This window comes from Candoia aspera, chromosome 3, assembly GCF_035149785.1.
Source record: "Candoia aspera isolate rCanAsp1 chromosome 3, rCanAsp1.hap2, whole genome shotgun sequence".
Lineage (NCBI taxonomy): Eukaryota > Metazoa > Chordata > Lepidosauria > Squamata > Boidae > Candoia > Candoia aspera.
The window spans coordinates 34,088,518-34,100,630 of NC_086155.1; the positions used below are offsets into that span (position 1 = coordinate 34,088,518).

Consider the following 12,113-nt stretch of genomic DNA (forward strand, 5'->3'; position numbering starts at 1 on the left):
TCAAACCTTTATTCCACACATTTTCCCATTGCTCCAACATAATATTATATCCAAAATTCTTAGCCCATTTAATCATACATTCTTTGACATGTTTATCTTCCAAATTCATCTGTAACATTTTATATATCTTTGTAATAATGTGTTCATCATTTGGACAAAGTTCCATTTCAAATTGAGTTGTTTCATTAGCAATTTTAAAGTACTTTTTATCCACTTTAAAACGCTCCAACAATTGCACATAGGTAAACCAATGACATGCAAAACCTTCCAACTCTAACATTTCCCTTGTTTTAAGTTTCGGTTCACCCTCTTCAAAATTTAACAAATCTTTATACTTTAACCAACTTATTCCTCCCACATTTTCTCTTCTAACAAATGCTTCTTGGGGTAACAACCATAATAGTACATTAGGAGACAATCTTACCTTGTATTTGTTCCAAACCCTCATTATGGCACTCCTAACAAAATGATTTTTAAACGCCTTATTAACCTTAACTTTATCATACCACAAGTAGGCATGCCACCCGAATCTCAGTTCATGTCCTTCAGCCTGTAATAATTTCTTGTTCTTCAAAGTTATCCATTCCTTCATCCAAAGCAAACAACAAGCATCAAAATACAATTTTAAATTAGGCAAACCCAAACCTCCTTGTTCTTTGGCATCTTGTAACAATTTATATTTAATTCTTGGTTTCTTGCCTTGCCAAATAAATTTCAAAATATCTCTCTGCCATTGCTTACATAGTAAATCTGTCGACAAAATTGGTATGGTCTGAAAAAGAAACAACATCCTAGGCAAAACATTCATCTTAATGACAGATATTCTCCCCATAAGAGACAATTATAGTTTTTCCCATCTTAAATCATTTTTCACGTCATTCCAAATTTTAACATAATTATTCTGAAACAACATACTATTCTTAGTTGACAAAATCACCCCCAAATATATAACCTTTTTTTCAATCTTGAAATCTGTCTTACCCATCAACAATTCTTGATTGGATGTCATATTTTAATTAACATTTTTGTTCTTTGTTTATTTACTTTAAGACCTGCCAATGACCCGAATTCTTTCAGTTTCTTCATCAGATATTCCACAGGTATCCAAAGGGTCCTGTAATATCAAAACTAAATCATCAGCAAAAGCCCTCAGTTTAAAAGCCTCGTGTTTAATCTTGTTCGTAGCTCTTCCTCCTGTCCTTTAAGGCCATTATCTCTATAGAATGATATGAGTTCTGGAGGACCAAGGTTGGGAAAAGCTACATTAGATTATGTGATAGCTGTTTTAATTACATTCATCAGTCAGCATTTTATGTAAAATATATTATGCAATTATAATTTTAAATTAGATTCATTAAATGTGTCTAGACACATTTTGTTAAAAATAAATATCTAAAAATAAATCTTTGTTCAGCAGTGCTGAAGTGCAAGATATTGTTCCTATCGCTTTAGAAAAAAGATTGCACTTCAATAAAAAATTACTTCATCTAACTATGGTGAGCAGTTAGTTACTCACTGATATCACTTGTACTGTCACTTGCAGGGCCACATCGCAAGGATGAAAACAATGGAAGTGATTCATTGGCCCTACTTGCTCTTATTGATATATTTAATTCCTTATTGAAAAAACACACACACACATCCAATCATTTTTCTTTTTGTGGCTTCTCAATTCATCTCAAGCACTAATAGTGATGGATCTGGAACAAGCTATCTCTGAAGCCAAAGAACACATCCTTGATCTTGACTTAGAAGTTAACAGATCTAAAGTTACGAATTATGCTTCAGGGAACTTTTATCACATCACCTACATCTTTCCAAACTACTTTTTAAAGTACTTTCCCCCTCAAACAAAAAGGCATTTATGTTACCTAGGTTCAATGCTCGATCCATGAACCCAGTGGAGAAGCAGCTCTATAACATTCCCTATCTAGATTGCCACTGCATATACTTGGATTCAGCCACTGAAACAATGGTCCTGTTGCATTGACCACTAGATTAGGACTGGAAATCTACCTTACTGCTTCCATCCCTTGCTAGATGTGGGCTTTGGTCTGAGTCCAAGATTGTGCAGTTCTTACTGGAGGATATTTCCACAGAAATGTCAGAGAAAGTTGCTAGGTTCTGCTCCATTGCAATTGTCCTCAGAAACCAATGGACTCCAGCCTAGGTCAACTGTCTATAGTTTAGGGGATTAGAATGGTAGTTTTTTAGTGTTAGTTACTGCCTTATTAATATTTTATTATTTTTTGTTTGATTTATGCATATACCTCATTCAATTCTGTATATTCGACTTGTTTTATGTGCATTTTTTTACTTTCAAAATTTGGTTTCTGACCATAAATAAAATCAACATTTTCCTCCTGGGATACTAAGCATACACAACAGAAACACCACAAGTTGTTTTTGAAACACAACTGGTTCCTAATACTATCAGCTGGGCTTATTTCAGCATCCTATCTTATTGTTGTTTCTCCATATGGAGCTACAAAACTCTCCTGTTGAGGGGAGAATGAAAAGTAAGTTGGGTGCAAAATAACCCAGGTTGGAAATAGGGAACACCCAACTGGGGATGGAGGGTCCCTGACAAGCAGCAGATAATGCAAATTGTAGCCTTTTTTGAAGAACATTGTTGGTGGGCTCTTATGCTCTAAGATAATAGGTCACAAACATCTCATCACTATGACTGAGAACACAGAATTGGCTTCTTTTACTGCATGTTGGATTCTTGTATCCAGAAAGGATCTGTCCACAAGCAATATTCCTATACTGTGAGAGATCCTGATCACTCACATGGAGTCAGCATGTAGGCTTTATCCAGATGCTTATGCTGTTTATGATCAGAGACTCACTCTGATTCTTAGTTACCAAAATGTGCACACACACAGGATCAGAGGATGTACTACTCTCTAGGTTCTGCTTGTCAAAGTTTCCTTGGTCAAAGTACCCAATGGGGATATAGTTGGTACAACTTGGTTTCCATGTATGCAATTTCTGAGTGCCCAATGCCACAAGCCCTTCTTGGAGATAGCTCTCCTGGTGCTGTTGAGAATCTGGATGGATCTGGATGCAGAAGATGGGGGCAGCCTGCTTAAAGATAACTGTAAAGGAGTTGCCAGAAGAAGGGGCCTGCCACTGTACTGTAAATCTTACTGCATATATAATTCTCCAATGTTACAATGTCTGTTACTATGTCTGCTGGGGGATTGTCAAGGAGTTCAGAGGATCCTCTTCAAAGTCTTCATCTTTCAGCTTGTTTAGTGTGCCCTGGAAGGAGGAGTAGCGGCCAATGTGCTGGAAGAGGGATGGCTTGAAACGAATTTCCTTCTTTTGCGTAAGCAGGAGACGGAAGTGCACAAAAAGCCAATCGCAAGGCATCTCTTGGTAAAAGAGCATGAGGAACCGAGTAAGCCGGGGGAGGTCACTAGAGTGGTAGAGCTTGGCAATGTAACCAAGTTTGGAAAACTCCAGAGTGACCCAAGAGGTGCCCTTCTGGGATGCCAGATTATTTTTTATTACTGTGAAGAAGTGTTTGGAGCAACGGACATCATCCTCAATCATGAGGTAGTAGGTGGAGAGGTTGGCAGCAAAGTTCATGAGGTAAGCGTAATCAACATTCTGTTTTGATCGAAAGCGTACCCGATCCTCAGCATCATTAAAATTCCTTTTTAAGCCTTCCAAGGGAGGATAATACTCAAGAGGAGTGTGGATAACCACTAGGTATCTCTGAAGAAGTTGAGCAGGAAACCTCATGGCAATTTGCTCCACCATTTGAGAATTCCACTCCTGGTCTGGATCTGTTAAATGTACCACTACCACCATTTCTTTCAACTCTTTTTGAGAAGATTGCTCAAAGATGGAAGTCAGGGTTTCCAAGAGATAGCTTTCTCGTTTCCGCTTGACAGAACAGAGCCCTAATGTCAGAAATTCTGCAATAAAAAGCAAAAACTTATACATCTTATAAATTTGAGCCCAAGTACCCAGGGTATCAAGAGTCATGTACCTTTTTTTTTTTTAATTGGTTCACTTGTGTCCGATTCTCAGAGACTGCTTGGACAAGCCCTTGCAGTTTTCTTGGCAAGGTTTTTCAGAAGTGGTTTGCCATTGCCTCCTCCCTAGGGCTGAGAGAGGGTGACTGGCCCAAGGTCCCCCAGCTGGCTTTGTGCCTAACTCAGGACTAGAACTCACAGTCTCCTGGTTTCTAGCCTAATGCCTTAACCACTACACCAAGCTGGCTCTCTTGCTTCTTCTACTCATTAGTGAGGGTAAAATGACACCTCAGTTCAGAGGTAATTATTTGGGAGGAAAATACTATATATATATGTACTATAGCTGGTACATACATCAATTGACAAGAAACCCAGGTCACTAAATAAAAATGACTGACAGTAGGTCCAGAGCAAACAAAGGAAAGTAATTTTGGACTGATGAAAATTACTATATGGGGTGGTAACAACTAGTTCTAGTGATTTTAAAATATTAGACAAGTTCCATGTCCAGAGGTAGGAGGCAATGAAGAGAAAGGGAGAGAAACTGCCTTCTTATATGTTTTCAAAAAAAACTTTACTATCTTATGCAGCAGAGGTTTTATTTTGTTGTTACTATGTTCTTATATTAGTTTCTTGCATTTCTAAAGGAATTTGATTGCCTAATTCAACCTTTCCAATAAATCATGCTTGCTATGGGAATGTGGAAATTGAAGTCCTGCAATCTATACATGGCACCTGATTGGAAAGCCTGGGCCATTTAACAGAAACAAGAATCCTGCAATATTATAAATCAGCAAATTTCAAACAACTCATATTTTGACTTGATCTCCTTTGAATATTCCAAGAAAAAATAATTATAGCCACCCGGAACATCAGTGCATTTCCTTAAAATGCCTTGAAAAATTTCCCTGAGTTTACGACACTGACAATTTTCTGGCAAAGTCAAGTCAGAAACAAATGGAGAAGGAAAAATTACCCCTCCACAATAAATGTACAGAAAAGCATGGGACAGAAAGATGAGGGAGGATGAAGCTGACCATAGATCAGTAGCTGCTTCATTCTTGTTTCCATCAGTAGTGCAGGTAGGCCAGGTGCCCACAACATAGACATACAACCCAGAAGTACTGCTGATTCATTTTAAATTAGAGACCATCCCCTGCTCCTTATACATTTCTTAGGCAGTAGGAAAGATATAAGACTTCCAGTTTGGTGTAGTGGTCAAGGCACTAGACTAGAAACCAGGAGATGGTGGGTTCTGGTCTCTCCTTAGGCACAAAGACAGCTGGGTGACTTTGGGCCAGTCACTCTCTCTCAGCCCTAGGAAGCAGGCAATGGCAAACCACTTCCAAAAAACCTTGCCAAGAAAACTTCAGGGACTTGTCCAGGCAGTCTCCAGGAGTCAACACTAACTCGAAGGAACCAAAAAAAAAAAAAAAAGGAACGATAGATATAACTTTTAGTACATGCCCTGTTCCTTTGCTTGCAACCATTATTCTCCTTAACTATTGTGAGATATAACTAAAATTCTGATTGCTATAGGAGACAGGGGAGACAAATTAGTGAAAGAACCATTGAGCTGGAAATGAGATGCACCAGCCAACTGCATCCTCTGCCTTGAAACCGCAGGGAACGAGAAGAGGACCTGAGCAATAGCAACAGCCCCATTCTTTCTCTACTTGGAAGTAGGAGTGAAAAAGAAAGATCTGCAGTTATACACTCTGCTCCTCCAGCAATATTACCCCACTGGGTGGCAGTATGAGGCTATCACTGGGCAGAAAAGCTATAGATCTCTAGAAGATATATATCTTCTAACTAGCATGAAGACTACAGTTCTCTGAGAGTAGTTTTTGAATTAAAGGCAAGAACAGAGATCTGTTTTTGCTTTAGAGATCTTAGCCATCACAAATGCCTGCCTGTTTGGATGTCCTAAAATAGACTCCACTTATCTTTGTAGCTACAGTATTCAGCCCATTATGCCCTTTCTGTTACAACAGTTTGATACATAAATTGAACTTCTAGGTGGGTCCATGGATTTCGGGGCACACATCTAATGAGTTTTGACTCTATTTGATCTGTCTTTTGCTGGTACTCACTTTTTTGGACTGGAGGCATGCCAGCAAGGTAGCGATAAGAGATATTCAGGACTTTGGTGGCATTGGTAACTTCTTGAAGGCTATATACAGTCCAGTCAGCCACAATTTGGTGCAGACCCACCATTCGAGCCCACTTCTGAACATCATTCTGCACAGAAACAGGCAATAATAATAAACTTTCATCAATTCAGTACGGCAGCTATCTCTATGAAATGATTTCAGTAAAGCAGGGTCTTGTCATCATCTCCCATTATCACAAGCTTTACTACAATTATTTTTCTGATAAGAAAATTAGGTAGATCTGTGTCTTAGGATTTGGAAACTAAATATGGCCAACCAAAAATAAAACAGTGGCCCATAAAAACTCTTTAAGCTTCCAGAAGTTTAATAAATCTTAAGGACATAACTTTTTTTTTTTTTTAAGAAAGAGTTAACTCATCTGATTATCTGGAGGAGGAGGACATTGGTTCATTCTGAACGTCAAGGACCAGACTTGTGTTTGCTGCTGCTTTTTATTTGTGGGGTGGAGACATACTTGGTGCCAATCAAAATTTTCCATGTTTTCATTCTGTTTGGGTTAGGGGAGAAAATAATTACCTAAAATTAGGCTGAAGGAGGACAAATCTTTATAAGTTGAAGACTCCATATGGGCACCTATCCATCCTACCCTACAAATAAAATATCACTACAGACCAATGTTCTCCTTCTTTCTGTGTATACCCAATACCTCCAAGTCCTGAAATGGGGAGTCAGGATTCGTAGCACTGTGATGATGCTTTTTGCTGCATTCTGCAGGAGTATTTCATTTTAGAGAAAGGAAAAAATGCTTTCCATCCCACTGAATACAGCTAACTGCTCCTCCATGTAATCCAATAAAATATCAGATTAGCCACTATGTAACTATGAGACTCCTTTATCAGACTAGTCAGGTATGTGAAGGAAGAACACTCTTCTTAGGAATTGGAGATGCATTTTAATATTGTATTTCAGGACCTAATAAGGAGCCAGAAGTCCCTATGAGTGGTGATATTTACCACTGCTTCACCCTCTGATTATAAAGAGTTTCTCCTGCCATTGCAAGGTAGAAGGTAGATGTGCTTCAGAATTTCATTCAGTCCATATTTTTAATAGAACCAACTAGATTTGCATTTTCTAGACTAAGCTGCTGATTGAATATTTGCATCTCCAGTGTTTATGGAGCCAGTCTGGTGTAGTGATTAAGGCATCAGGCTAGAAACTGGGAGACCATGAGTTCTAGTCCCATCTTAGGCATGAAGCCAGCTGGGTGACCTTGGGCCAATCACTCTCTCTCAGCCCTAGGAAGCAGGCAATGGCAAACCACTTCTGAAAAACCTTGCCAAGAAAACTGCAGGGACTTGTCCATGCAGTTGTCAGAGTCAAGAACTGAAGGCATATACACACAATTTTTGTGACACACTTTTTAGCTGAAAAAACTGCATTTTAGGGTAATGATAATGCATACTTAGTGTAATTATTTTTTTTAAGAGTTAAGAGATTAACTAAAAATGGAATGGTATAGATATACATATGAACTTCAAAGAAATGGATAGAGACCTGTCTTCCCATAGTGGCAACAAACTGGATGGGACTCCAGGTCCTTAAGAAAACAGTACAACCCTACATTGTGCTTTCCTAACCTCAGACAGCAGAGTGTCAGGAGAACGCTAGGCAGCAAATTGCCAATTCCATCATTTATTCCTTTGCACTGATTGGCATTGACATTCTGCTTGATTTTCTGCCAAAAACATTTTAACAAGGGGCTGCTCCTTTCAGGGCTGTTTATCTCTATCCCCATACTTACCCACAAAACAGTAGATAAGTCAGCATGAAAATAAAGAGATAACTTGAATCCAAGAGAGAACATAATTTAGTTAAAACAGTTTCAAGGGAATATTCAAAATTTATGAAGGAATTTTGGGACTTCTAACAGAGCAGGAATTCAACATAATGGATGTAATCATCCCTCCCTCCCTCCCTCCCTTCTCATATGAAGCAAATGTGTTAAGTTACACTCACCATCTCAAGATCTTTGTGGGGCCAAGAAGCCAGATTAATGATGAGTAGGAACACAAGGAGAGAAATGGCTGTTGCAAGTGAACGTTTCAGGGAACACCTCATGACAACTAACACTTTGGGAAGGAATGTGCCAGAGGCTAGTGCATCTGCAGGCATTCAGTTCTCACCCTGTCATCTGGAAAATAATTAAGAGTAGTATCATAAACATCTTCTCAGTGTCCATACACACCACAGTGATGTCTGTGTCAGACACTAATTGTATCACCAACAAATCTACTGGAGCTGTATCAGGTCCTAAGAGCTTAACATCAGTCAGTTGTATATGGAAACACTTATCTTTACAAGTAGTATAAAAAGTACAGTTAATAAAGAAGTTGGGAAATGTAAAAATGACTCAAGAGTCCAATATGAGATTTTATTGACAGCCTTGTCAGGCAGTTTAATATTAGTGGAAGTGCCAAGAAGTCTACTGAGAAGCTGCTAACATATTTCCTTCAAAATACAAGGGCTTCTTGCATCTACAATAAAAGCAGATTATTTATCCAAGCCTGATCCTTGCCTCTTCTGCTGCTAGCTCCTGAATGTTCATTGAGTTTCTAGAGATTATCGCCAGGCCCTGGCAAGCTCTTAAATCCAGGGCGGCCCTGAGTGGAGAAGGCCTTGGGAGGAGGCCTCAGATTTACAAGGGTATGTCAGGAGGTTTAGTCTGGCTGGGCAAACTTTCATAAGTATATTTTACTGGGGAATTCTTGAAAAAATGGCTCTGCTAGTGAGATTTCAAATTACCAGTCTTCTCAGTTCATAATACTGTTAATCTAATCTTGCCTATTGGATATCATATAATGTTAGAGCTGGAAGGCTCAGGATTGGCTAGGAGTTGGAATCCTAACACACTTCTCCACATGTTCAGTTGAAATCTACTGCTGTACTTTTCCTGTCCATTGGCTAGATAATAAATGTGCTTTCTTTTCTATCTGACAACCCTTTCAAATTAGAAATTATATCTCCCCATAACATTCTGTTCTTCAGGCTACTTGCACTATTATTCCTTTCCCCACACTTCCTTGTTTCTGAACTTTCCATAGACATAACTTGCACTTTTCCAACATCTTTGCAGTAATTATTTGTGCCCAATGTTAAGCACTGTGCAGAGTATGGGACAGGAAAGAAATGCAATTGTTATATTTGGGAGCAAATATTCTGAAATTAGTTAGTTGTATCAGTAAAGTGTAGATGTTAGGAAAACATCTGATTCTATTTATTCAGTAAATTAATATAGCTACCCTCTGAAAAACTACTCAGGGAGGCAATTAAAACAACAGAAAGTTAAAAAAAACCCTAAAACTTAATAAACCATAAAACAAATTCCACCAGAGGCAAATTCAACAACCAGAACAATCAGACTGGACAGGGTCACAAATCCTCTTGACCCAATGCTTGGGGGAGGGGAGGGCTTGGTCACAAAAAGCAGGTAGGGCTAGAGCCATCTGGATCTTGGGAGGAATAGTATTCTATAGGACAGGCACAGTGACAGAGAAGGCATATCTCCTGGGTACCATGAGATGACATTGCTTGAGAGGTGGAGCACGCCAACCTTGTTGGATCTTTTATGGGTGGAGATAATTGGAGACAGGCAGTTCCACAAATAACCAGGCCCCGAAGGGCTTTAAACACCTTGAATTGCACTTGGAAGCCCACTGGTAACCAGTGCAGCTCATGTGTAGTGGTGTTACCTGGACATACTGAGGTATGCCCATAACTACCTCCTTTGCTATATTCTGAACCAGCTGTAGTTTCTGAGTGCAGCCCCATATAAAGCACATTGTAGTAATTCAGATGAGAGGTGACCAAGGCATGAGTGATCACAATTAGAGCCTGCTGATCTGGGAATGGGTGCAACTGGTGCACAAGATGGATTTGTGCAAAAGCCCTCTAAATCATGGCTGCCATCTATTCATCAAGCAGGACGTGTTGATCTAGGAGGACCCCCCACCCCCAACATTATGCACTAGGTCTGTCTGTGGAAATGCTACCCATTCAGAATTAAAGATGGAAAATCTCCAAATCTAGTATGCTTCAATATCCATAACCACTTGCTAGGTTTGGGTCTAAGTCTGTTCCTCCCCATCCAGACCCCCACAGCATTCAAACACTGAGTCAGAACACTTGGGCAACCAGGGGCTGAGATATATAATTGGGTATGATCAGTGTAGTGATGATACCTCACTCCATGCTAATGGATGACATCACCCAATGGCCTCATGTAGATTTTAAATAGGAGTGGAGAGAGAACTGAGCCCCGAGATACCCCATATAACAACAGTAGAGGGCTGGATCTTCTTCTGCTGAATTTCAACAAACTAGATTTGTGGTAGGCTGCATTGGGCAGTTAATTTAATTTATAGGTGGCTCAGTATGTTTGGCTATAAAAATACAAGTTGGACCTAATGATATACAAAGTAGATTCTATTCTTTCCATCCATTCAAAAGAGACAATTAAAAAAGCTAAGAAGGAAACAAAGAGACCAGAACTGTCATGAGCACTGATGGTGAGCAGGAGGGGGCCCCTATCCAGGGGGGAAAACGCATGCGTAGTAGAGAGGAGTTGAGCAGTCATTCAAAGAGACACAGAACAGACCCGCCTTGACTTTTGGGGTTTATCTGTATGGGTTTTCTCACACTTCTTCAGTTTGTTAGGATTTTCTGTCTAATGTAGCAGTAATAAAACACTAGAGACCTATTCCTCATCTCGGCGTGGTTCCTGCTTGTTTGGACAAGAACACATGCTCTCCAGCAGTCAACACCCAGATACAGTGGATATAGAAAGTCTATACACCCCTGTTAAAATGCCAGGTTTTTGAGATTAAAAAAATCAGACCGAGATAAATCACTTCAGAATTTTTTCCACCTTTAATATAACATACAAGCTGTACAATTCAACTGAAAAACAAACTCAAATCTTTTAGGGGGAAAAATAAAAATAAAAAAACTGGAGTAACATGGTTGCATAAGTGTGCACACCCTTAGACTAATACTTCGTTGAAGCACCTTTTGACTTTATGACAGCGTTCAGCCTTTTGGGGTAGGAGTCTATCAGCATGGCACATCTTGCCTTGGGGATCTTTGCCCACTCTTCCTTGCAGAAGCGCTCCAAATCTGCCAGGTTGCGAGGGCGGGTGGAAGTTATTGACTGGAACAAAACTGATTGTCAGAAAAGAGTTGGATCCCTGGATTGACAATGTTTCCATGTCTCTTTCAAAGCTTATCTTTTCTTAAGTATAATAATTGTTTGCATTGTCTTTTAAGAAGGAGTAAATCTTGGACCGAGTAGAGTGAAGGGTCATTCTTATATTCCTTAAAGCAAGCAATCATTAGCTTAAGGGCACAGTATTCACGGTCAAACCAGGGTTGATTAAAGAAGGGCTGTCCACTGGCAACAATATGAGTGGTCCTCCTATTTATAGACAAAATTGGCTGGGGAAGCTGTATCACCTGGTGTATATACTGTATATATAGCATATGATGACTACATGACAAGAGAAAGGCAAATATATACACACAGTCCACAAGATTATATACAAAAGTTCTGAAGGGATTCAGTAGTAGCCTTATAACTGGATGTCCAATTCAGCTAACCAGGCGATTGCTTCTGGTGATCTAAGGAGCCAGGGAACGTATGTCGTGGGCAGTCTTGCACAATATGTTTAATAGTTTGCATATCGGCACCACAGTTGCAACAAGGAGAATCTTTGCAGCCCCATTGACCCAGAGCAGAGGCACTCCTTCCAGTATCACATCTGATTCTATTCAATTTCATCCAGACAGAGTGAGGCAGGTTAAAGCCAGGGGGTTTCAAAGAGGGATCACTAATGACCAAGCCGCGATGTGACAACTTGGACCATTCCTCTCTCCAGGCATTCTTAGGATTGAACTGGATAGATGACAGATGTATGGCTGTTTTCCAAGCTGCCTACGAGATTTCAATCTTGTGGTG

General features: G+C 39.6%; 1 protein-coding gene across 1 annotated transcript; it reads right to left on the reverse strand.

Annotated features, from left to right (window-relative positions):
* Nucleotides 1–1,367: 1,367 nt before the first annotated feature.
* Nucleotides 1,368–8,954, reverse strand: LOC134493072 (alpha-1,6-mannosyl-glycoprotein 4-beta-N-acetylglucosaminyltransferase-like). The gene is given in 5 exon segments (XM_063297328.1): nt 1,368–3,133; nt 3,135–3,225; nt 3,228–3,929; nt 6,083–6,230; nt 8,120–8,954. Coding segments are annotated over 5 exon segments (1,431 nt in total). The 5' UTR covers nt 8,276–8,954; the 3' UTR covers nt 1,368–2,799.
* Nucleotides 8,955–12,113: the final 3,159 nt, after the last annotated feature.